Genomic DNA, 26920 nt, shown 5'->3' with positions numbered 1-26920 from the left:
TTATTTTTATTGCCAGCCTGGGGGGACTGTTTGTTTTGTGACAGTCACATTCAGTACTAAAACCAGTCACCTTTCCTCATTAGCGCATTAATATAAAGCTTGTTGATTATTCACGAACAGTATTATAGCTTAGTAATTGAAATCATCAGGTGACCACCAGCAGCAAAGGTTCATCATTCCAGGCAGTTGTTCATTTAAACGTATAAAGTAATATATTTTAATTTACTTGTTTGAACAGTGTTGTATGCAAGCAGAGGACAAGCTTTTCTGCTGCTATTTGCTGATGTGCACCTGTAATGGAATACAGATGTCATGGATACCGTTCAGGAATATCTAATTAGTAACTCAACAGAAAATAGAACTCGCTCTCAAGTGTGGGATGTCCAGTCATTGTTTCAGATGCAAATAGATTAGTGGGGAGTCACTATATTAGTAAATATCGAGGAGAAAATGGGCCCCACCCAGAAGCTTAAGAGAGAGGTTTAAATGAATCAATGAGTTTGTGATTTGTAAGGGGGGGATTATGCAGGGGAGGTGCTGCACTTTTCATGTAATGACTGCATATGAGACTTGTTCCAGAGTGGTAGCTTAAAATGTTTCAATACTTAGAGGGGTCGTAGAGGCTCGTTTCCTTTGCTGAATTAACAAAACTTCTCCACTGTCCCTAGACTAGTACTTGGTCTAGTCTGTTTTCTGCTAAACAACTAAAGCTGCATACACACGTAAAGATTTTCCAACCATCCAACTAGTTGATGGGTTGGAATGAAAATCTGGTAAGGTATGAAAGCAAATGACAATCAGCAATTTGCTCCCAAACGCCAGAAAATGGATAAAAACTGCTGTTTGAACAAATTGCTTAGATCAAACATTTAACAAACTTGTCTGACGACCATTTTCATCTGTTTACTGGCATTTAGGAGCAAATTGCTGATCATCAGTTACTCCCATACCTTACCAGATTTTCATTCCAACCAATCAACTAATTGGATGGTTGGACAGAAAATCTTTACGTGTTTACCCAGCTTAACTTGTAGTATGAAGCCCAGATAGAGAGAGGTAGGAGGAATATGACTCTCTGCATAGGAACAGCAGCGAAACGCGTCAGTTGTTCACCCCTATCTATTGTCAAAAACCACTATACCATTGGGGAAACGCTTGGACAAGACTGGACTATTTACCATCGAAAACCTGGACTTTTTTTTTTTACATTGCAATTCCTGTCAAATTGTGGATGAGGCTCCACTGAAATACAGCACATTTGGTGAAGACAACCCCCCCCCTTCCCCCTTTGGATCATTACTAACAGGGGACTTTTTCTCCAGAGGTGAATCTATGGTAACTACCAACTATGTGGATTATGCCCGCACACAAAAGGAGTCCATAAGTATTGCTTTTCCAGCTAAATGTTTAGTCCAGTTATTGAATAGGAATAAGCATTATTTCTGTTGGTTCTTGTACCTTGAAGCTTATGTAATTGATCTTAAATGATTTTATTTGTACTTGTATTATTATATATTTTTATTAAATATTGAGCTAATTGCACAAACAATCTATGGTTACTATATAGTTTATTTATTCCAGCGCTGCTATTCTTATTGTATATTTCTCGCTGGGGGAAATAGCCTGCGGGATCCAGGTGAATATACCGCTTTTTTTTTTTTTTTCCAAGCGGTAATAATTCCACCACTGCATATGCAGATTGGTCACCACAGAATAATGTAAGAAGTAATATTTCTCTTTTTTCAGTTATACAATTCTCAGTCGTTTGTATATAAATTTAGATGACATTACATAGAACCTCATGACTGATATGAAATATGAAAACATTGTTATTCATGCACATTTTTCAACAGTGCTGGCTTATTCCCATTAGTTGTAATGGTTTCTTTTAATAAATTAGTAACATGAACATGTTGTCCATTTCTGTTTTTAAGGCTTGCTTGCTGTGTATTACAAGTGTTTCAGAGTGATTAAAGTACATTTGTATCCAAGCAGTAGTTACAAGAAGTACATCGTGTAAGACGGGATGCCCAAAGTTCTTGTACATTTGGTTCTAATGTGTGTGTGGGGGTGACTGTGCTCTGGCATATTATGGGACTTCACTGGATGGAATTTTAAATAATGGGCAATAAACATCACTGGCATATAAATGGATTGCAGATGTGTCATTATTTGCCCAGGCCACATGCAAAAATGTGGACCTCCGTGCCCATGAGAGTACGAAACAGGCATAGGGCGGATTTTTTTTTTATGGGTGCCCGACAGAGCCATTCACTTGTTGTGATCAGGTGTGAGCACATATTATTTTTGCTCGCTCCATGAATCCCTACTGAGGTGGCGAGAAATGTGCGCAAAGTCTGGCTTTTGGGCGCCAAAACTGCATTTTTAACAGCGATCTCAATAGCTTAGATGCACAAAGATGCGCAGTGCATTTGAGTGCGACATACGTGAAACCATGGTCGCCCAGAGCAATTGAGTATCGACCCCCAATCTCCTGTCACTTTAGATGAGAGATTAGGTGTGAAAAAACTATTCCCACATAGGGGGCGATTCAGTTGTTTTTTTGGGCGGCGATAATGTGTACCTGAGGGAGCACATTAATTATCGCCTTTGTTGCGACATATTGTTTCACAAATATTGTCAGACAACTGTTGGGGTTCAGATAACACTCAAGAAACGGGCATAGTTGTTAGTATTTGTAATCCATAGAAAGTGCACTCACCACGGCTTCATAGTGATAATCAAAATGGTCCTCTATGCACTCATTTAGCTTGGTACACAAGTTTGGTCGACGTATGTGTACTGTGTGTGTGTGTGTGTGTGTGTGTGTATGGGTGGCACTCTACGATTTTGTGAAAAAACGGGTTTATTTGGCTTGAAATACACCTATTTTTTCACAAAATCTTGGAGTGCCACCTGTTTGTTTTGCTGTTGGATACTACAGGGGACACAGTCCGCCTGGAGGAAGGCAGCCAAGTCAGTTATCAGTGGGGTCAGCTGCCATTAGAGTACCGGCTCTTTGGAAGGTAGTATATATATGTATGCATACATGCATGCATACATACATACATACATACATACATACATACATACATACATACAATGTACCCCCTGTTGCCTGGCGAGGTGCTGCATCTCGATGTGGCATCATTTCCACAAGTGGACAGAAGACCTCTGGAGAGTTGTTGACCCATGCCCATTTGTGATGTTGGTGTCTGCGGTACCTAAGACACTGTACGGGTGGATCGCCCATACACACACCTAGATGTGTCTGCGGTACCTAAGACACTGTACGGGTGGATCGCCCATACACACACCTAGATGTGTCTGCGGTCGCTGAGACACTGTACGGGTGGATCGCCCATACACACAGCTAGATGTATCTGCAAGATATCAGTATTGGCTATCCAGGCCGACCGGATGTGTCTGTGAACGACGTCATTCAGACATATTGGTTGTGCACTCGCAATACATCTGTCGATCCAACGAACAATATATCGACAAGTGTGCACCCGGCTTATGGGGGGAATTCAATTAAGGGTGAATCAGTTTGCCTGGCTGAATCTGCGCGTTAGCCGCCACGCTTTACCGCAACGAGATCTTGCACAAAAGTGTTCGCTACCCCACAGGGTACCTTCAATTGCTGCCGTTACCAGCGTTTAAACGCCGCTGTAGTGGCAATTCTCACTCTTCGCCGACAATTGAATTGCCCCCTATGACTGCCTCAACTTGGAGCTAGATGTGAAGTCTGAGGTGCGAGGGAAAACTTGTGATGTTGGCACTACCATAATTGGCTGATATGTGCATAGCCACACATTGCTGGAATTCGTGGGGGCACATCACTTTGAATGGGATTCACCCCAACCTGACCAAACAATGACGATGGGTTTAGCGAATTATCGATTTACAATATGCAGTGTATGTGCACAATGACCATTTACTGCATAGAATCAGAAGAACATCAGTTGGGGCAATGAAATGTGTTTAGTAAAAATCCCGACTGTTTCTTTGTAATTTTCATGTGTTGAATGAATATCGTTTAGTGTATGACCAGCTTAAAATTTAGTTCAAGATCTGACTCTCATAGGAAGTCATCGGTTGCTCCCTGAATTATTAAAATTGCATGTAAAGTCCAATTTAGCAGAGTAAAGGGGCCTATCCACTAGCAGACATGAAAACGACTGCACGATTACGACATTGTAATCGTGCAGTCGTTTCAGTCTGTGATGAGCCTGCACTGAACGAGCAGTCGTTCAGTGCAGGCTCATCAATCATCTGCAAACATGCTCAACCTGACGTCAGGTTGACCAGCATGTTTGCACGATGATGGATGTCTAAACGACCAGCAGGCACGCGCAACGCTGGTCGTTTTAGACCTTTTTGCAAACTATTTATGATTGATAATGGTATCGTTATCGTTCAGTCGCTCATTTAAATCGTCTAGTGGATAGGCCCCTTAAAGGTGCCTATCCATTAGGCGACCTGAATGTCTAACGTTCAGGTCGCCGAGGTGCGGTGCCCACACTGAACGTCATTCAGTGCAGGAGCCTGACCTCCTATCTCTAAACATGCCGAACCTGACCAGCGTCATCAGGTTGACAGGCATGTTCAGTAGATAGTCGGGGTCGGCAAGGACCCAGCGTGCACGCGCATCGCTGGTCCTTGCCGGCTATCCTTTACCCGACTATGTGAACAATGCGACCAAAACCTCCTGGTTTTGGTCGGATTGCTCACAGTCGGATAATGGATAGGTCCCTTTACTGTAAACCAAACCATTCTATGTATGCAAGTGGTATTATAAAAACCAAAAGTATTTGACTCATGAATCCTTTAAAAACACAGAATGTTATTAAATGTGATTTTAATTTGATAGTTCTAATGCTTACTTATTAAAGATATTAAAAACAAGAGATGCATAAATATAAATGCAGAACAGTTGTGGTTTTTATTTGATCTTTTTTAAAAAATCAAAATAATAACAGGAAGTGGAGATTTAGACTCCTGTAATTCTCATACCAACACCCTGTCCCAGATGCTCACATGTGCCCTTTTTAATATATATATATATGTGTAAATATATATATATATATATATATATATATATATGTGTGTGTAAATATATGTGTAAATATATATATATGTAAATATGTAAATATATATATATATGTAAATATGTAAATATATATATATATGTAAATATGTAAATATATATATATGTAAATATATATGTATATGTAAATATGTAAATATATATGTATATGTAAATATGTAAATATATATGTATATGTAAATATGTAAATATATATGTATATGTAAATATGTGTATATATATATATATATATGTAAATATGTATATATATATATGTAAATATGTGTGTATATATATATATATATATATATGTGTATATATATATATAAATAATATTCTAATCTATCTATCACAAACACAGGCAAAGTCCGGCACTCACTTTTAGGATGTAATTACTTCACCCCATTGCCCTCATTGTAAATAAAGCCTTGCCATAAGTAAATACAGAGAGATGCGCCACTCAGGGCTTTGAAAAAACACTCAAACGACTCCCAGCAGTGTCAACGTTTCAATGTCGTTTTAGAGGGGAATTCAATATGAAACGTAAACTTCGCTGTCGAAGTTTACGTTTCATATCGGAGCTTTTACCTGGGATAAAGTATCGGGCGCGCGCCCACTTATCCCCGTATTCAATATGAAACTAACGAAATCGGGACCTGGCGAAGTGGGATTTGCGTAAAGTTACGAAATTTTCCTTAAAAAAATTGTAGGACTCTGTAAAAACATGGGGGATCACTATGGGTACCCCCTTTTTAGCCTGCAAATGAAAGTCGGGGATTTAAATAGCCGCAGCAGGTGTTTTTTTCCCGACATTGAAGAAGTGTTGCAGAAGAGCACTTAGGTTATTTTTTTCGTTTTTTTAAGTGGTTCCATCAAATTTGGGGGTACATGAAAATGGGTACTAGCATATTTTTATGTCCCTAAAGTAAGTTTTTAAAAATTCTGCAACTATGCACCTGCCGCTAATAGCCTATTCTAGAAAATACCTGCCGCATACTTGCAGAATAGCCCTGAACCTATTTCCCTATTGTTAAACAATTTTTTCCCTTTTTTTTTTTTTTTTTTTCACCCCAATTTTTAAATTAACTTTTTGGGGTGTCCCTATTTTTTTTAAAACTTTTGTTGACAGTTATTTTTTAAATGTCATTCCCAGGGGTGCAGGCTATTTTTTTAAGCCTGCACCCCATAACCCCAAATTTCCACATATTCAGTGGTGAAAAGTTATCCCCGTTTTTTTTCAAAGACTTTTCGAACCTGTGAAAAGTCTTTGAATACAGTGTAAAAGCAAAACCTGCGATAATGACGTCATAGCTGCGAAAACATCGCATAAATGATGTTTTCGCTCCCATATTGAATACCCCTATTAGTTTTTTTTTTTTTTTCAAAGCCCTGAGTGGCGCGTGTGTGTGTGTGTATGTATATGTATGTATGTATGTATGTATGTATATAATATATATAATGAGCAGTACATATGAGACCAGCAGCACGCTCTTAAAAATAGCAACAATGCGGAGTGCAAACACATAGTATGTTCGCGTGATAGAAAAAAAGGAGTCAGCACATCCATATTAGTCCATAGAAAAAAATATATTAATCCAGTGTTAAACACATAACAATGTCAAGGTTTAGAGGGGCTTGTGAACAAATTTATAGCAGCAGTTCATCATGGCAAAAGCAACAAGTTATCATGAAAAAATACTCATCACAAGTCCTCCTCCAGTGTGTAGAGCCCGACAGCCGTTTCGGTGTCAATCCGACACCTTCATCAATTTAGCGCTGCAATTCGCTTAAAGAATTGCTTTCCAGTCCAATCGTGTGGTTCCAAAGCATAAAAAGTTATTTATGTAAAAAAGGGGTAACACGATGTAAGATTTAACAATTAGAGTAAAAAGCAATGAAAATAGTAACAGCCGATACATATGCGTGCGCACTGGTACCAGTATACAGTCATCAATCCAGACGTCTGCGGTTGCAAAGATGTCTGTACACTGAGGTCAGGACACAGCTTATATACCATATAGGTTTCAGAGTTAACGAAGGGACACATTGACAGGTTTTCATTGGTTCTTGCTTCTGGTCATTGGTCAGTTTATATGGTGTCATCAGGGGTATGGCTCAGTCTTCCAACAGTCACATTGTGTAGCTTCCCGCCGAACAACTGGTTAATACTGGCTACAACACTGAATACAAGTAATGACATTCTATTCAATAACTCCCTATCATCCATAACTAGCGGATGCATGATGCAACTTCTTTGCCGATAGAAACGGACGTCTGCAAATAAACAGGGATTTAGTATGATACCAAACATGACATGTCCACTGTATTCTGAACCTTAGATCTCTTAAGTACATCTTACATCATTATTAGCTAACAAATACCTTTTAATAACTCTGGTTATTAACCATAATGTGTAGGAACCATTTTATATGTGTGCGTTCCCATATGTGTGTCTGTGTATTGAAATAGCAAATGTGCGTCTGTTTGTATGTACGTGAATATATACAGATGAGCGTTCATGTGTAAGTATGAATATGCATATGAACGTGTATGTGTGTGTGTGTGTGTATATATATATATATATATATATATATATATATATATATATATATATTTATTTCTACTTCAGGGTCCATAGGGGGTCCACAGGGTTGACCTTGGGGTATAGGTTGGGAACCAAATCCGGGCACCACGCAGTTAAAGCTTCTAGCTCCCAGGATGCACTTGGGTCCACTCTCCCTATAACCCCGCCCCCCAGCCAGAGGCACCTCAGTTTAAGTTGGTGCCCGGCCGGAGTCGGGTCACCGTTAGTGCAGTGGGGAGCTGATTAGCAGCCCCTAAGCTTAAAATTTATTTAAAAAAAAAAAAAAAAGTTTTATTATTTTTTACTACTCTTCAGAGCGGCAGCGTCAGACTGTCCAATGGACGTCTAAGCTGCCACTCCTACACCCCGCTGTCGCTGCGACGCCAGTACAGATCTGGGGATCTCAGCGGGACCCCAGAGTCTGTACTAGCCGGGCTCTGGAGGAATCCCTAGGCTGCTGCCGGATCGACGGGGACAGGTAAGTCGTGTGGTCACCGCTTGCGGTGATCCACGTGTGTATGCAGCCTTATGCCTCCGGTCTCTGGGGACAGACCGGAAGCGCTAGCGGTGGCGGCGGGCTCCCCCTCCATGGAGGCATACCCCGCGTGTCCACTAGCCCACCAGGGATTATAGCGGCAGCGGGAGCCGGCATCCTGGGGGGTTAATTGCTAGCCAGGGGAGGAAGCCTTCCCTGTCTAGCGGCTCCTCCCCTCAGCTCAGCTCGCCTTTCAACACGCAGTCTGGCGTCGCTGCGCTGCTTCCTCCGCGGGCCACGCTTCTTCTGAGGTCTCCAGCGGCCATCTCTCGGTGGTGCTGCAGAACTCCTGGGATGTCAGTGAGCCCAGTCCCCCTGCGTACCTGGCCATTTTGGGTGAGTGTACACAGCGCTATAGCCTTCCCAGACACTGAATCTGGGCAGTTGAATGTAGCGACATTGTGCAGTATATTTTATGTCATGCAAATGTATGTATATATATTTCTCTGCATTGTATGTGACTTATGCTATTGCTGACTGTCTGCTTTTCTCACCTGTCAGTGTATATCTATCCCCTTTCTTTATCTGCCCTAATACAGATGTACCTAGGGTGGTTCTGAGACCTCACATATATATACTTGTTAATATTTGTGAGGTTTGTCACATACTGTTGCGTGCTGCACGTTACCATATTTTAGATGGAACTGTGTGTTGCATACGCTGATAATGGGTCCCTGCAGCTAATCTTAGCGTCAGTCAGGACCGGTATGGCGCTGCTTAATATTTCCGTCAAGATAGTCAAATATATCTGACTAGGAGATTGCGCACGATACTGCACCCATTATTGCTATCCTGCAAGCCATGTGCTGCAGGTATTAGTGCGGAGGATTTAACTCAGGTTTTGTATGCGGCGCCATCTGGTGCCGGGCCCCTTGCACGACCCCTTTGGGCGGTTTATTTCTCAGGATCCTCTCCGTTGAGGATCGCCGGGCGGGCCCCATTGTCGGAACTCGCTTGTGGTTACTTCACCATACTGCCCTTTTCAACTCGAGGTATCTCGCAATTTCTTGCACTTTACCCCTGTGTCACAGACTATCGCTCCCTGCCAGGGTTTTTCACAGTACATGAATTACCTCCGGTACCGCATCGGTCTGTCATTCCCCTTGCAGGGATTACCGTAACGGCCACCCTGGTGGATGTCGTTTTCTACGAAATACCAAATGGCGTGGTATACGCCCGGTGGTTACTTCCCAGTGGCTCTGCCATGAACTGGAGGGTGTATTCGGCTCTTTCCCCCTCACATGGGGGGAGCCGATTTTCAAGTATTATTATTCCTGCTTTGGGGCTGGTAGCCAGGTTCATTCTGGATATAGAGAATGTCGATCCTGCACCTGTATCATACATTCCTCGTTTCTGCCCAGCGGGTGGATCTCAGGGCGGGAGTCTGGCTGTCGCCAGATACGAGGGGTCACAAAGACCTCCTGTTTCCCATTCCCTGAGGGTCCTCACATGTAATCGAAATCTCCTTCTGGGGTGGATTTGTATGTTAATCGTCGGTTTAGAGGCATTAATATGCCTCCCATCCCGGCCTGGACGGATTTTACGGATCCGTAGGTGGTAACTTTACCTGAAATCAATGTACTCGTTTTCAGGGCCTGTTGCCCGCCCTACCATGGCCATCGCATGGTTGGTTAATACTGTTGCATACTGGGCTGATGCATTTGTAACGTTTTTCCCCTTCAACACGTCTGGGATTCAAATGTCTTTTGCCGCTCACATAAAATATGCAGTTGTCATATGTGGGATTACCTACATTGGATGCCGGTCTTCTAACTTTCAGGGTTTCGGCTGCGTCTGTATCCGCCGCAATACCCTATGGCTGCGTTATGGGAAAGCAGAGGTGCAGTCTCCTACCATGGGGAAGATCTTGTTTGGTCCGGCCTTGACAAGATTGTTGCATCATTTGGCAGTATCACTAATGGAGAGATGCCGTCTTTAGCTACTCCCACTACATTCGGGCTAACTCTGTTAGGTCTTTTTGTCCTCAGGGTCAGCCTAAAGGCCTGTTTTTTCCTAGGCTGTTGGCCTCCACGGGGGGCACCATATCTAGTACCGAGCTGTCCTGGACTTATGGACGGCCCTGCTTCTACGCCAGAGGATAAACCTTCAGCCTGACGGGGCTGGTCTACATCTGGGGGATTCCAGAGTGAGATACTGATTCTCAACGGCCTCTCATTGCTCAGGCGGCCTCCTCACAGGCGTTGTTACACGGGCACGTCTTCCGATCAGGGCCTTACAAACCCAGAAAGCTATACAGGCTTTGCGGTAAGCAGAGCTATTTCAGCCAGCCTCTCTATCTCAGCGAGGGACTGGTGGTTGTTCTTTTTTTCTTTCTGGGGCAGTGACTGACTGGTCCTTCATTTGCCTATACTCTGTCTCAAATCCCTGAATCAGATTCCAAGGGTGCCTGGACTCAGGTGGAATCCTCCTTGCTCCATCATCCAACGTTTGGAGCCTGGGGACTTTATGGTATATCTGAGTATTCAGGATACGTACCTACGGGTACATACAGAGCCCTCTCATCAGCAGGGGTTCAGGTTTGCTGTGCCACAGCAAAACTTGCAAGTTTCGGGCTCTGCCTTTTGGGACTGTCCTTAACTCCACCGGGGTTTACCAGCTTTACGGATTTTCTGACGGTTCACCTGTTCAGTGTATCCGAATGCTCCTTTCTCTGGACGTCCTCCTGCTTTTAGCAGGATCACCGAGGTACTTTACCACCGGGTCAGGATAACCGTGGCTTTTTCTCGGCACAGATAATTAGTCACCGGAGAAAAAGTCCTCCCTGCATCCCTCACAGAGTATTCTTCATCTGGGAGCACTGCTGGATTCTCAGGAATCTGAGAATTTTTCTGGCGTAGGACAAGCTCTCCGCTCTTCAACTTGGAGTGTGCGGATGTCTACGCGGTCGACATATGTCATTACTCTTGGTGATGCGCGGTCTCCCAGAGTGTCTACCTTTTGGGAGGGGGGAATGTGATCAGTTCCATTCCAGGCCTTGCCATAATTGACTCTTCTCCAGATGGATCGAGTTTTTTCCATCGGATCGCTGTTCGGACGATGATGCTCTCTCCGGAGGCGAGTCGGTCTCTGTCCGGGTGGCTATGGCCATCTCGTCCAGGGTATTCTTTGCTGCAGACAGTGTCTCGTCCGCATTCATTTCAGGGCAGCTGGACGTCTGTCGCTTCCGCCCTGCCACTTGTTGGAACTTTCGGCTGTCTTGGGCCTTCACTCTGGCCTAACCCTTATGTCACGGTAAACCTGCATAGGTTCAGTCCAACAGTGTCACAACAGTGGCTTCCATCTAGGCAACACTGGTAGTTGGGTGGCAATGACAGGAATGTCATACATTCTGACATAGTCCAAGGGTCTTCTCCTGGCCAACTCTGCAGTGTTCATTCCGGGAGCTCTCCATTGGGAAGCGGGCTTCCTCAGCCGTCACGACGTGCATCCCGGGGACTAGTCTCTTCTCCAAGAGAGGTTTCAACTCCTGGTGAGCAGAGGGGGCCTCCCTGAGGTGATTGGTCCTCATGGCCTTCTGACTCTTATCACACACTACCGGTGTTACAGTCCAGCTCTAGGAGTACTGAAGCTACCTTCAGTGACTCTGTCAGTGAAGTGGTCCTTCCACTTTGTGTACCTGTGTCCTCCGGTCTCCCTTCTTCCTCGAGGTCTTCGGAGGTTTAATTCGAGATGGAGGGGCTTTCCTTCTGGGGGCTCCAGTTCATCCCAGACGTCACTGGTACTAGGATTTTCGGAGTCTCCTCATCGATGCTCAGTTCCTACTGCTTCACTATCTGGACCTGTTGTCTCAGGGTCCTTGTTTTTCCCTGGACCTGGATCGTTTGTCTATGACTGCGCCCCTGCTGTGGTCCTAGGGCTTCCCTGGCTCTGTCTTCATTGAGATGTTTAGAGCAGACAGGCCAGACGTTGCTGGGATCTGCCACAGACTGTGGCATACGAAATTCTTACGGTATCGTACCTGTCGATATGATCCTCCGGTGTCCAGGATTTCCAGATATTCTGGCATTCCTGCCGGCTGGCTTGGGTTTCACCCTCGGCCTGGCCTTCCTGACAGTGCGGTTCTCTACACTGTCGGTATGGTTAAGATATGGAATTGCTCCACTCTGGTATCCAGTTCATCCTTGGGTGTGTTTTCTGGCTTATGCCTCCATTTGTCCTCCCTAGGGACTCCTTGGGAGTTAGTAGTGGTTCTTCGTTCCCTCCGGGGACAGTCGATGGAACCGCTGGTTGTGATAGCCATTACATGGTCTATTGCTTAGGCTCTCTCTTTCTCTCAGGGTGTTTATATTAACCAGGAGAGTGTCTGACTTGGGAACGTTCTCATGTGGCTCCCTCTTCTGGAGGGCATCATGTCAGGGTGTGAGTTGCTCTCGCCCTGTGTTTCTACCTTAATGTGGTTTTTAGGTTCCATATTGTTCTGGAACTTATGGTACAGCCATACAGCCCCCAGTCCTCTCGGCTGGTGTGGCCTCATTGACTGTGGTCCGGCCTCTTTGGATTTATGTGATCCGTTCAAGCTCCTTACGGAAATCGGACTCCTTATTGGTGGTCTGAGATTTCTAGTTTTCACAGGAAAGGATGGCCGGCCTATAACTAAATGTTGGCTGGATGGCCTCGTATGTCTTCCTCAGGGGCTTACCCAGGGGTAGGCCTTTCTGTTGTTGATGCTTGTTTTTTTCTCGGGCCATGTAACCCTTGTGGGCGGCTCGCTGTGGCGCCTCGGCTGTTTTGCCTTACTAGGTGGCCACGTGGTCTTCTGTCCACACCTTTTTAAGGTTCTAGGCATTGGTTTCCTTTGCCTCTCAGGATGCTTCCTTTTTGGCGACGGATTCTCCTCTCAGCACGGGAGCGTCCCCACCCTTGGTTGAACTGCTTTGGGACATCCCCAAGGTCAACCCTGTGGACCCTGAAGTAGAAAACAAGAGATATGGTAAGAACTTACCTTTGTTATCTCTGTTTCTACGAAGTCCATAGGGTCCACAGGGCGCCCGCCCTGACGCACCTGGCTTCATATGGGCTGTGTTACTGGTCACCGGTTTCCCGTCTCCTTTTCTGTGAGTATGGTTCTAGAGTGTTCCAGTTTTCTCTCTCTTTTTCTCTCCTCCTCCGGCCTTTGGCTACTTACAAACTGAGGTGCCTCTGGCTGGGGGGCGGGGTTATAGGGAGAGTGGACCCAAGTGCATCCTGGGAGCTAGAAGCTTTAACTGCGTGGTGCCCAGATTTGGTTCCCAACCTATACCCCAAGGTCAACCCTGTGGACCCTATGGACTTCGTAGAAACAGAGATAACAAAGGTAAGTTCTTACCATATCTCTTGTTTTATATATATATATATATATATATATATAATATGTGTGCGCTCGTTATGTGCGTCAGTGTATGTGTTGCGAATACGCATTTTAACGTCCTGGTAACACGTCATCAGACTATAGACTACTTTATCGTCGGTTAATAATTGTAAAGCGATCGTATCCAATTATTTGACTTTGGCACATACAAGACCAGTTTGGTGACGAACAATCCCTTTTTCAGCATAATGGAGCACCTTGCCATAAGGCAAGAGTGATAACGAAGTGGCTCGGGGAACAAAACATCAAAACTTTGGGTCCATGGCCAGGAAACTCCAAGCATTGATTAGGCAAGAATGGGCGGCCATCAGTCAGTATGTGGCCCAGAAGTTTATTGACAGCATGCCAGGGTGAATTGCAGAGGTCTTGAAAAAGGGTCAACACTGCAAATATTGACTCTGCATAAATTTTATGTAATTGTCAATAAAAGCCTTTGACACTTATGAAATGCTTGTAATTATACTTCAGTATACCATAGTAATATCTGACAAAAAGGTCATTCTCAAAACTTTTGGCCATGGCTGTAGATAATATTTTGAGTGCCAGAGTAGCAGTTTTTATCTGCACTTTTGTTCTCCTCTATGTCAATAACATCTCTCAAATTTGGAAAGCAAAAGGTAGCTGAAAGGTATGTATTAAACCTATTTGGAAGTGCTTTCTGTTGAGATGAATGAATGCATTTTGCCTCCTGGCACCTTTAGAAGATCCTGATTGCTCCTAGATTTGATAGACCGTCTCCTGAATTATTTTGCCCACCCGACTTCTTATCTGTAGGTTGATCCCTTCAGTGGGTAGCGATAACAGCAGGGACAAAACTGATGTTCAAGGCTCTTAAAAAGATGCTGAGGACGCAGCCTTGCTTTTCAAATCAATATCCCAGAGAGAAAACAAAACATTATCTTGACATTTTTAGGATGTTTGTACCTTTTTGTAAATGTTCAAAACAAATAAGACAATGTTCCCCCCACCCCTCCTGTAGTCTTCCCTGCTCCAACTTTACCTAGTTTTACGTTCTAGCACCATGCCTCTTGAATGTTATGTACAACAGTGGTTTGTGTTATACGTTACCTAAAATAACTTATTTGCAGTATAATTCATATTTTTATGCTTATCCGGCAATATTATTTCTAGAATGTCCTTTGCTTGTTTTGAATTTTACCAGTTAGGCGGTGATTTAATTGTTTTGGTTTTTTTTTGGTAGCCTGGCAGTTATTCAATTGTTGCTCCGGTCGGGTGCGACTGCCGCCGGCGCCCATAATTTTTGCTTGCACCCTCCTGAGACGGTGAGCAGTAATAGGCGCTTGTGGCACTCAACGACCAATTGGAGGAACAAAGGAATAGCTTTGTTGGCCACCCAAAAATTTTTTTAGCACCCCCTAAGTGCCTGTTTTGGTACTGTGCTTCCCCAGCCTTTGTCGCTGTAGAATTCTAAGGCACCATATAAATAAACCATAATTATACAATATTGCTTGCATGCCTTTAAACATTAAGGGAGCGATTTAGTTGTTTCTTACATCACTGTAATGAATGGGCGTCCAATGTTGCAATTCAATTGTTTCGGGTAGCCATTTATTATCATGCTATTCGCGGCCAATTAGACCAGGTTTAGCCGTGTCTAAAGTCCAGGTTGTGGAGCCCAAAACCAGGACTTATTACACACATCTGCTCACTTTCCCATGAGCGGGACGAGCAGAAATGCCGGCTCCGGCGGCTGTTCACGTCTTAACAGAGTAACTATTGAAATGTTGTGTTGGGCGTCCAGAGCTACCAGCCGCCAGAGAAAACAATTGAATCGTCACCTAAATGTCTTTAAAATATTTAGTTATATTTTCTCTTAATATATTTGATATAACACATTTGTCAGATTAATGTAAACCTCATTAGGGGTATTCAATATGGAGCGAAAACTCGGTTTTTGCGATGTTTTCGCACCAATGATGTCATTTTCGGTGGTTTTGGTTTTACACCATATTCAATTTCAGACTTTTCGCAGGTTCGAAAAGTCTTTGAAAAAAAAAACGGGGATAACTTTTCACCACTGAATAGGTGGCGAAAAAAAGTGCAGAATTGGGGTTTAGGGTTGCAGGCTTAAAAAAAAATAGCCTGCACCCTTCAGAATGACCCCTTGAAACGATCTGTGTAAAAAAAAAAAAAAAAAAATCAGGACACCCCCAAAGAAAGCACTTTGAATTTGGGGGACAAAGTTAAAAAATAGCGAACTTGACTCTAGGGGGATCCCCAAGTAAGCCCCAGGTGTTTTTTTCATTGCAGCTGCTTGCGGCAGGTGGGTTTTTCACGATTTTTTCAAGTCACTTTAGCAACTTTAAAATATGCTGACCCCCATTTTCAAGTACCCCAAATTTGCTGGGCATAGGTATTTTTGCCCAAAAAAGGGTCCCCCCTCTCCCGAGCACCACAGGCTTACGCTAAAGCCTGGGGCTCATCCCCATACCCCTGGAGCGGTGGGTATGGGGGTAATAGGGGGGCCAAATAATGTCACACTATTGTACTTTACAGTGGAACTACAAGTGCCAGCATGCCTGCCATTTTGCACTTGTGGAACTACAAGTGCCAGCAGACATGCGGCACCTGTAATTTCACTGTAAAATAAATAGTTTAAAAAAGACAAAACACACACACTGTGTCCAGTATAAGTTTATTACACACACCTACCCATTCACACATAATTACCTATACCAGATGTTCTGTCCTCTTCTCCAGTAGGATTTCCCAAAAACATGGCTCTGCAAAAAATGTCATACTCACCTACATCCAGCGCTGGTCTCCGCTGTAATCCATGGGTGTTTTAAAACAAAAAAAACGAGTTACCTGATCCACGGAACACAGCTATCTGTATGTGTGTTGCTACACATACAGATAGCTCCCGAATGCCCGCTATCGGCATTTCACGGGCCTTGCAGTCCAGAGAGCCAATCAGCGGCAGCGCTGACTGTAGAGCGCCTGCTGATTGGCTCCAGCAACTGACAGTTCTCGGGGGAGTCGGGGATCCCCCATGTCTGGACATCTTTAGGAGGGTCCCAGGCATATTTCCCGAAAATTCCCATTTTTATTCCTTAATGGGGTCAAGGGATAATTTTTCAAATCACTACAGCAAGTGAAAAAAAGTGCAGAATTGGGGTTTGGGGGTGCAGGCTTATAAAAAAATAGCCTGTACTTTTGGGAATGTCCTCTTTAAAAGGAAATGTTCAAAAAAAATTGTTTTAAAAAAGTAAATAAAAAAAATTGTTGTGAAAATATAAAAAAAGGAAAAAAAACTGCCAAACTAACGAAATTAATTCTGGTGGGGTCCCCAAGTATGTTTTTTTCATTGAGCAAACTAGCGGCAGGTGCATTTTTGCAGAATTTTTAAAAACTAACTTTAGGGACTTAAAAATATGCTGGTACCCATTTTCATGTACCCCAAATTTGATGGGACCACTTTTAAAAACGAAAAAAAAAAGCTAAATGCTCTTCTGCATCACTTCTTCAAAGTCGGGAAAAAAACACCTGCCGCGGCTATTTAAAAACCTCGACCTGCAGGCAAAAACGAAAAACGGGGGTACCCATAGTGAACCCCGAGGTCTGGACATCTTTAGGGGGGTCCTACAATTATTTCCAAAAAAATCCCATTTGTTTTCGCCAATCCAAGTATCGCCGGGTCCTGTTTTCGTCGATTTCATAGTGAATACGGGGATAAGCGGAGGCGCGGTTAACGTTTCATATTGAATAACCCTCTAAGAATTATTTATTTTTACAGAAATTAAATTGCCACTGACTTGCTTTGTTTGAAAACGTCCAAGCCCCTTTAGAGCAATGAAATGTTAGGGTGTAGTAGGGTATAATGTGTTGCTATTTTCAGCTGTTCGCTTCATCATAAGATTGATTTCTAGGATGCTTTGATTTTTCAAGTGCGATGTCCTTTTCCATCTTCAGTTTTATTGGTGGACAGCAATTTAAACGTCAAGCATGATATTTATTACAGCCATTGTGTTTTCTTTAGTATCTACGAAACATTTGCACATAAATTGTAGTTGATGAAACGTTTTAATCTTTCCCAAATGTGTAGAATCTTTGGAAAGCACCAAGAAAACTACTTCTCTGTGGTTAGTTATGGTGCAGTGTTTTCATGTATTATTAGACAGAATGCACAGACAAACTGGTTATTATGTTTTATAGGACAGGAAATTAACCAAAGCAGAGCAGCAAAGGTTCAAAGAGGAGGCTGAGATGCTAAAGGGTCTTCAACATCCCAACATTGTGCGTTTCTACGATTCCTGGGAGTCTACTCTGAAGGGGAAGAAATGCATTGTCCTGGTGACGGAACTGATGACATCTGGCACATTAAAAACGTAACCATCTTTGCAAATCATTAACAGCTTTGTGCATGTATTTGCTTATTTCATGGTGCTATGTGACAGTACTTTACAGTAGCAATTTTCCTTTGGCTCTGATTCCCTCCCACTTGCAAATATTTCCAATACCACAGTCAGCAGGGACAGTAATCTGATCGTTCTCTCAGCTGATTGTCTCTGTGGAAAATAGAAGTGGCAAATGGAGACCTAATCCAAGAAGGAAGTTGCAAGATAGGTTTAGCATCTATTTGTAAGCTATTTCCTGTAGATCAGGTTTGTTTCCCTGATATACTTAAAGGTTAAGTCCCGTTTCCGTCGCTTCCCACAAAAAATAAATCAATTAAGATTTGTTTATTAGAAATACCTGTAATTGACACTTAGCAGGGAATTCATTTGTTTTTTGGGCGCCCGATGGAGTGTTAGTAATGGCCGCCTGACGGAGCTATTCAATTGTTGCCGGGCGCAAGTTCCATGGACGCCCAAAGTGAACACAGTTATTTAGATGGATTTAGCCGCTTTATGCCACTAAACCTGGTGCATTTGGGCAATTTTTTTTTCGCCCGATCAGAGCAACACATGAAGTGTTCCGTTGTGTGCCCATCACGAACCGGCACCCAAAAAACTATTGAATCCCCCCCTTTATGTATCTAATGGCTTCTGCACCTTTTACAGATGGTTTTCTCATGTCCCCAACTCTTAACCCCTCAAATGGTAATAGAATAAATTCCTTGGATCAATCATCCCCCCCAAATATCCTCTACAAATTATCACTACAGATACCATTTCTTGTAATAAAAGTATCCAATACGTTTTTAGTGTCGGGTAAGTATGAGTTTCTTATCCTTGGAATACATTTTCTTATGGCGTTACCTGCCTTCCTTCCATTCTTAACAGATAATCCCTTGTGCTCCGTATTATCCTTTGCATCAAAAGTTAATTAGACAAAAGCTTAACTTAGTTCATCTCCAGTGTTCTCCCCAGAAATTCTTTATAGTCGTCCAGGGCCAAGGTGGAGGGGGTGGCCCAGTACCCTGCCTACGGCATCCCTCCTCCCCCTTCCTCCCTGGCCAGCACCAGGAGACGCTGCAAGCCGGGCCGGCACCGGCAGGCTGTGTCTTCAAAAAGACTCTGGGGAGGATACTGCAGTGGTAATTCAGTTGTCTTTTGAGCACCCAAACACAATGGACACCCACAGAGCAATTCATTTGTTGCTCAATTTGGGCATCCATGTTGCGTGTGCCCAAAAGGACGGGGTTTACCCACGTATAGCAGCTAACCCCATCTAAAGTCCTGCTTTGGGCACCCAAACAGCAGACTTATCGCAAATTTCTGCTCGCCACCTCCAGGAGGCTGAAAGCCGAAATGTGTCTAACCACGGTTATGCGGGCCTGAACAGAGCAATTGAATTGCTCTATCAGGCGACCATTAGTTTAGGTGCCCTATGAAACAATTGAATCGCCCCCTTCAATGCTATGTTTTTCTTGAAGCGAGGTGGCCAAAACTGCACCCCATACCCAAATTGTGCTCTACCAACGTACAATGGTTATGTTACCACCACCTGCATGTCAATCCTAGTATGCACTAACAGCATTGCGCCAGGCACTTTAGTCGGAATGCTGTTTCTGGTGACTAAATTCCGGGCATTAGGCATGGTAACTGCATTTCCCGAGCAGGATGCGGACAATTGAATATCTCTGGGCACTCATTCCAGCACACTTCAACATCGCATTCAATTGAATTCCACCCTTTTTAGTGTTCAATATCTTCATATTCTTTTCCCCCCTTTTAGAGTTAAATATCTTCATATTCTAATTTGCAGACCGTCATGTGCAGATGATTAAAAGCACCTAAGGGCAGATGGGTGGGGTGCAAATACCGAGCAGAATGCTTGGTGCAAAGTTGTAATAAACTTGTAGCCCTTAGAGTAGAGTTTTGGCACATCATGTTCTCCATGGTGCTTCCTCTATATAACACCGGCCTACCGCCAGGTGTGTTCCCTGCACATTAGTGCACCTTCTTTACAACCACATTCTCACTCTTTATGGCCTATGTTTTAAGATAAAGCTATACAGAGGTAACTTCATTCATTTGCAGAGTAGGTATATAGAATTCTGCGCATCCATGTCTAATAATGGCATTTTATGTAGTTGGTGACACTGTATGTTTATTTGCAGTTACTTGAAAAGATTCAAAGTAATGAAGCCCAAAGTGCTAAGAAGTTGGTGTAGACAAATCTTAAAAGGTCTTCAGTTTCTCCACACTCGGACGCCACCTATCATTCATCGTGACCTGAAGTGTGACAACATCTTCATTACTGGACCAACTGGTTCCGTGAAGATTGGAGACCTTGGTTTGGCGACCTTGATGAGGACATCCTTTGCAAAGAGTGTGATTGGTGAGGCTTGAAGTCATATTACTTACAAGCGATGCCCCTTAGTCTCTCTTAAACCACAACTTGTATATTTACTACATGAGTACACATACTATACATTGGGGTAATAACATAGAATTTGACGGCAGATAAAACACTTGGCCCATCTAGTCTGCACCTTTTTTTTAATCTTATGATCCCCTCAACCCTATATGATCCTTAGATCGTTGTAAAATATGTATTTTTTTGCAATACTAAATTTTAGTTGAACTGGATTAGTCAGTATTTTACTATATCAGGTATGGCTGTGTTATGTGCTCCTGTGCAATCTGCTATTCTTATACCACTGCAGAGCTGCCATGTTCATAAACTGTAGCTGTGTGCGTTGTCAGATACAGTAAGGTATTTGCACAAATATGCTGTGGCTGTTCATGTAAAAGTCTCTGCCCACATTACCTAAATGCATTAACATTCTTGGCAACTGTTTTGTAGGTATTCATGTTTCTTGATTATACAGTATCTTAGAATGTTGTGAATTATGTAACGTGCTAAGTTTCAAATGTGAAAAGCATGCAATAGATCAGGAAGCTCTTCTAAAATGTTACGTTAACATGCTGTACTGACAGGCAGATATACAGTATGTCTACAAAATGTTTCCGTTTGAAACCGCTACAGCATTTACCATCATTGCTTCCTGTTCTGCACACTTTGGGCTCTATTTATTAACATTATTTTTACTAAAATAAAGTGAAAAAGGGTGTTTTCACACGGGGGGGGTGGAGTCCGCGATCGTGGGGGGCGGGGCTTAGCGACAGTCGGTCGGTGCATACTTGCCACAGTATTTTTTGCAAAAATACCGTGATAAGTGTGCGGAGGGGATTCGCAGGGACAGAACTTCATCGCAAGCTCTCTCCCTGCAAGGGATTTGTAGTAATTCCCTGTTATATTGCCTGAATTCGCATTGTGAATTCAGTCAGTAATATCACACTACAATCTGCATTACAAATGCGGATTGTAACAAATAGAGCCCTTTGTGTCTCACAATAGCCATTTTTGTTTACCTGAAGACACTACTGTTTTGTTCAGTTGAGCAATTTTGAGCACTTTTATAACTTGTGTAGACAGATGCAAGAAAAGTGTAGGTAAATGATGATGGATTTAAAACTGCGGCAATCGGACACTTTTTTTTTTTTTTTTTTCCATTTTGTTTTAAGTGCTGCATTTTTTGATTGGTGTCCATTATTATTATGTGAGACGTTGTAATTGGGTTCTGGAAGACAGAGTTCCAGGTATCTGCAGAGTAGTGTTGCAGATGTGGAATGGCGAGAGAGGCATATCAATCTTGCTGCGGCATTCGGAAAGGATTAAAGTGGGGATTGATCAGTGTAAGGAATGTTTAGATAGGAGGAGGAGGTTACAGTAGTGAAGGCGGGAGATAATCAGAGAATGTGGATGTTTTGGGTAACAGAAGGGTGTAGCAGAGGAGTCACTAAATTGCATTACATTTCAGATGATGCATGGTGGTGGTGTATGGAACGGCTGGGGGAGAGTAGTAGAACCCCGTGAAGGGAGGATGCAATGCTTAAGACATGGTAGTATCCATAAAGTTGTAGAGTATTCCAAATCCAGTTCAGTCTCGAGTTACAAATACTCATGCTTTAGAAGCAGGCCAAAGCATATGGGCAGGCCTTTAGTTTTTGGTAAGTTAGTACAGCACGCTAATGTGGGGTACACACTTGGCTGACCATCCCACCAAGCGAGCTAATTGGTAAGCATACACACTTACCAATCGACTGGTGACGTCTGGCCAGACATTAAATTTGCCCGCCCAGTTATGATGACGTCGGCGGTTACTGCGGCCAGCATGATGGGGTCGATCGGTCGCCTGTACACGCCGGCATAAGCGCACTATATATTTGCAAGATATATTGCATCTGACATGCTCCATGGGTAACGCGATATATCTGTGAAAGACGTTTATCGGCGATATCAGGCCATATTCAATTTGAAGCGAAAAGGCCGTTATCGGCGATAATTTGTCACCGGTGACGTCATTTGCGCCTATTTTCATTATCCCCGTATTCAATTTCAAAGACTTTTCGCCGGTGTGAAAAGTCTTTGAAAAAAAACGGGGATAAGTTTTCACCATGTTTTACTTGGCGAAAAAGAGTGCTGAATTGGGGTTTAGGGGTGCAGGCTTAAAAAAATTAGCCTATGCCACTGGGAATATAATTTAAAAAAAAAAACAAAACTTTTTTTTATAAAAAAAAAAAGGGACACCCCAAAAAAATTAACTTTAAATTTGGGGGTGAAAAAAAAAGGGGAGCAAAATGCCAAACTAAATGAATTCTGGTGGGGTCCCCAAGTATGTGGCTGGTGTTTTCTTCATTGCGCAGTGTAGCGGCAGGTGCATTTTTGCAGAATTTTTTTAAATTAACTTTAGGGACTTAAAAATATGCTTACCTCCATTTTAAAGTACCTCAAATTTGATAGGAATAACTAATTTTTCAAAAACTAAGTGCTATTCTTCACTTCTTCATAGCCTCAAAAAAACACCTGCCACGGCTAATTAAAAACTATAATTACCTTCAGCAGGGTAAAACGGGGTACTCAGTGATCCCCCATGTCAGGACATCATTTGGGGGGTCCCAGGATGAATTCCCGAAAATTCCCCTATTTTTCCCGATACTTACCTTTCCGCAGGCTCCAAATTGAATACGGGGATAAAGCGGGCACGCGCCCGATACTTTATCCCCAGAAAAGCTCCGATGTGGAGCGAAAAGTCCAGCACAGACTTTTCGCTCCCTAATTGAATATGGCCCATCGTGTACACAACCGCAGATGCACTGAGCAATATATCGTTTGTCAGCTGCACGAACTATATATTGTACATTTTGTACCCAGCATAACTGGATGTTGCAGAGAGATAAGGTCCCCATTCAAAAACAGACTTTTAAACAGACTTTCTTGAGGTAAGAAAAGTGGAGACGGGGGAGTTAATTAAACCTCCATTTTTTTCTCTCCAGCGCTTTGTAGCTGCTGTTAATATCGTTCGTCGTTTAGCGCATATAAACTGCCAGATATATCTGGCAGCGATATGCGTTAATTGACCAACATGTTGGAGGGACGAAAGATAAAATCGGCCGCGGGAGTGCACATCTGTCATAGTTCAGGGCCTATCCATTAGCAGATAAATTGAACGACTGAACGATATATCGTTCAGTCAATCAATTTATCTGCTAATGGATAGGCCCCTTTAGTTTCATCTTAGAGCATTAAACAATCACATGCACAATCTTGAATACAACACATGTTTATTAAAGTGATTATGGAGTCTGTAGTTGGACTTCCATGCTAGTGACAGTGCTTAAAAGCAATTGATATCCATCAGAATATCTATATGTAAACTGTATTGTCTGGAATGAGAAGAGTTCTTATTAGATGATTACCTGGGGACCACTTACACTCTCGCTTGTAGAGGCGCTGCTCTTATCCCACAGAATGGATTTGTGGATATTGATGTATGTTATCTGCCCTGTGTAACAATATGCTCAGTACAGTTCAGAACTACATAGAGCATTATAATAGTCCTTAGATAGCCAATGCCAGAGATACTTTCTTATCTGCGTAATTATGTCCAACCCAGTCTGATAGGAGTTAATGACAGCTCATTACTATCAAACACTGTGTATTAACTATATCCTACACTCCATCCACGAAAGTAAATATTGATATCTCTACATCTTTCAGATATTTAAGTATAACTTTACCTAAAAGAGTAGGATATAAACTCATTATTAGTTATTGACAAATGTCACTGTGTTAATGAACTAAATAGTATGGTTGACCCAAATTATACTAATTAACGCACCTAAAATGACTGAAGAATTTATATTCCGCTAAATATATCCAGCATGTTTCAAGCCACATAATGTGTGAACCAGACTTCTTTAAACATCTGCTCATGAGTGCAGTGCTTCTCTCTTGCATTACTGTAGGGCAGGAGGGGAGCATCTGTCTGGATGGTCTGCACAGTCTCATAGTTGACTAGTGTTCCTTACAGGCTGCAGATTGGTGGATTATCGCACAGGGTCATGAAAAGTGATTTCAAAGCAAGCATAATTGTAATTTTAAACATTTTGTCCTACATACACACCACTTTCTATACTAAACACTGTGGCTTTTGTTTGTGGAGGAGATGAAAAGAAAAACCAACCAGATATGATGGTAAGAATGAATGGTATATTTTAAGTACGTCATGAAAGGACATTTGATTTATAGGATTTTGTTACCAATTAATTGCATTAGAAATGGTTTTTAGTGTTCTGTTGCTACTTTTTTAATGCTACGCATGGTATGTGTTGGCTGATATGTACCAAGAGTCTGTGAATGGAAGGTATAGGTTGCAGAGATAGGACAACGTATTTTGGAAGTGTCCTCGTCCTGCTGTAATGTTTCATGTCATGGTTTTTGAAGTACAGAGTAAGGAACATTTTTCCCTATCCTGCTTTGTAGCTTTTAATTGTAGCCAGAGTGTGTGAACCAGAAGAAAATATAATTAAAAATATCAAGAGGATTAATTTAAATACCAGATTGAAAGTAGCACTTGTTACAACGTGTCTGTAAATGCAAAATCAGCATTTCATAGATTTGGTTGTATAGTTAATGAATTCCTCATTAGTATTCATAGCACTTTGTAAAATGAATCACAGAGAAGCTGGGGTTTTTTTTATTTTTTTTTTGTAGTGTGACTTTTGACAAATTTTGTTCTCCTACTTTTTGCATGTGCTTTGTTGTCATCACAAATCTATTTATTGATTTGTATTTGAAGGTAATGCCAACTGTGTGATTTATCTCCAGGAACCCCCGAATTCATGGCCCCAGAAATGTATGAGGAGCATTACGATGAGTCTGTGGATGTCTATGCATTTGGCATGTGCATGCTTGAAATGGCTACCTCAGAATACCCATACTCTGAATGCCAGAATGCCGCTCAGATCTACCGCAAAGTAACCAGCGTACGTCTGCTTTCTAAATATAGTTATGCCTAACAGATCAATGATTTCTTAATGATCATGTCCTTCATTTGCTCTTGTCCCCCCCATTTGTTGTAGTAGAACAGGGGAAACCTATATTTTAGTTGTCTTTCTATGGTGCCTCTTGCATCTTTCTATGGTGCCTCTTGCATTTTTCAATGGTGCCTCTTGCATCTTTCTATAGCTATGTATTAAGGGTACAATCCGCTTCTTTTTTATTTATATTTTTCCATAATAAGGCCATTTGCTTAATTGTGTTATATTTGCTTGCTCCTATTATTGTCTGTACTTGGATCAGTAGGATACCTTATGTAAAGCACCTCACAGTATTAATTGTCTTTCTTGACGCTACAGGGAATTAAACCTGCCAGTTTTAATAAAGTATCTGACCCAGAGGTAAAAGAAATCATAGAGAGCTGCATCCGACAGAACAAGACTGAAAGGTAAGAAATAATATAACATTTTATTAGAAGCTTGTTATTGAGAAGAGAGCTTCATGCAAGCAATAGCTGATACATGTGAATAATTAGAGCACAGTCCGACATGACCGTAGCCTGGGACAATGCGGTGCTGTTTTTCCTTGTGAATGTGGGGTATTGTGAAGTAAGGTGAGTCTTTGGGCATCATTCTATTCTATGTGATGTGAATAGCGCCGGGAGATAGCTCCCGGAGCTATACAATTGTGCGCGGTGTTTAGTCGGAGAATCCCCGTTCTCGCAACTAAACACCCTGTTTAAGGCGCGATAACGGGCATCCCGCGACCTAACTTCCCGCCGCTGTTTTCCCGGCGCTAAGGGCAGAAAATAGCCTTGCGCCGGGACTTTTGTCGGATTTCTGCTCTCATCCCCGGGGGGAGGCGAGAAGAAATCCTAGTCAGACTTGGCAGCGCGGTGTATTGAATAGCTCCGGGAGCTTGCTCCCGGCGCTATTCACATCGCATAGAATTGAATCGTGCCCTTTGTTAGAGTTTTGTGTTATGGCAGTGTAGACCACATGCCAGATTTTGGCTATTTCATCTGACTTCTCAGACTGATTTTATCAATATATTTTCTCCAATTTGGTTAGAATCTTCACAAGGAGATTAAAATACTATTAACGTGAACCACCAGGAGAAGAGGGTCTCTTCATTTGGGCTGTGAGGAACCATCTGACAGCAGTTCCATTTTTCTTTGTACAGATAGGTCCCGGAACTTCCATGACCTGTACGCATTGTATGACAGTTTCTATACCCATGGGGTGTTTGTAGGTTCTCAAGAGATTCAGGGTGCAAGCCAACTGTTATAGTCTTAGTAGATAGTAATCTGGCTCATAGGGACTAAGAAGAGTAAACCTTAAAAAATTGTCTGTTTACTGTTACAACAACCACAATGAAAAATGTGTTGTCCTGCACTCAGCCCGTTACAGTATGATAGATGTGGAATCCAATTACCTCATACATTTCACCAGTATTAGATTTCCTTGCTTGTGTTCAGTTGTCTCAGATTGTGGCAGAAGACAAACCTAAAACAGAAAAATAATGCACACTGTGTGTAAGATAAAGTGCATATGCGCTCGCCTAGTTCAGGTGATATTCGTGCTCCACAAT

At 42.6% G+C, this 26920-nt stretch overlaps 1 protein-coding gene across 4 annotated transcripts in view; it reads left to right on the top strand.

The window, feature by feature from the left end:
• Nucleotides 1-26920, top strand: part of WNK3 (WNK lysine deficient protein kinase 3) — a 129438-nt gene that overhangs the window by 29237 nt on the left and 73281 nt on the right. For all 4 annotated transcript variants that reach the window (XM_088455689.1, XM_088455690.1, XM_088455687.1 and 1 more), the window contains exons 3-6: nucleotides 17753-17925; nucleotides 20103-20323; nucleotides 25160-25317; nucleotides 25690-25778. In XM_088455689.1, the coding sequence (XP_088311815.1) occupies nucleotides 17753-17925; nucleotides 20103-20323; nucleotides 25160-25317; nucleotides 25690-25778 (641 nt within the window). The remainder of the gene's footprint in view (nucleotides 1-17752; nucleotides 17926-20102; nucleotides 20324-25159; nucleotides 25318-25689; nucleotides 25779-26920) is intronic.

Source organism: Taudactylus pleione, unplaced genomic scaffold (genome assembly GCF_031769625.1).
Source record: "Taudactylus pleione unplaced genomic scaffold, aTauple2 ptg000665l, whole genome shotgun sequence".
Lineage (NCBI taxonomy): Eukaryota > Metazoa > Chordata > Amphibia > Anura > Myobatrachidae > Taudactylus > Taudactylus pleione.
This window is presented reverse-complemented; position numbering and strand designations above follow the sequence as displayed.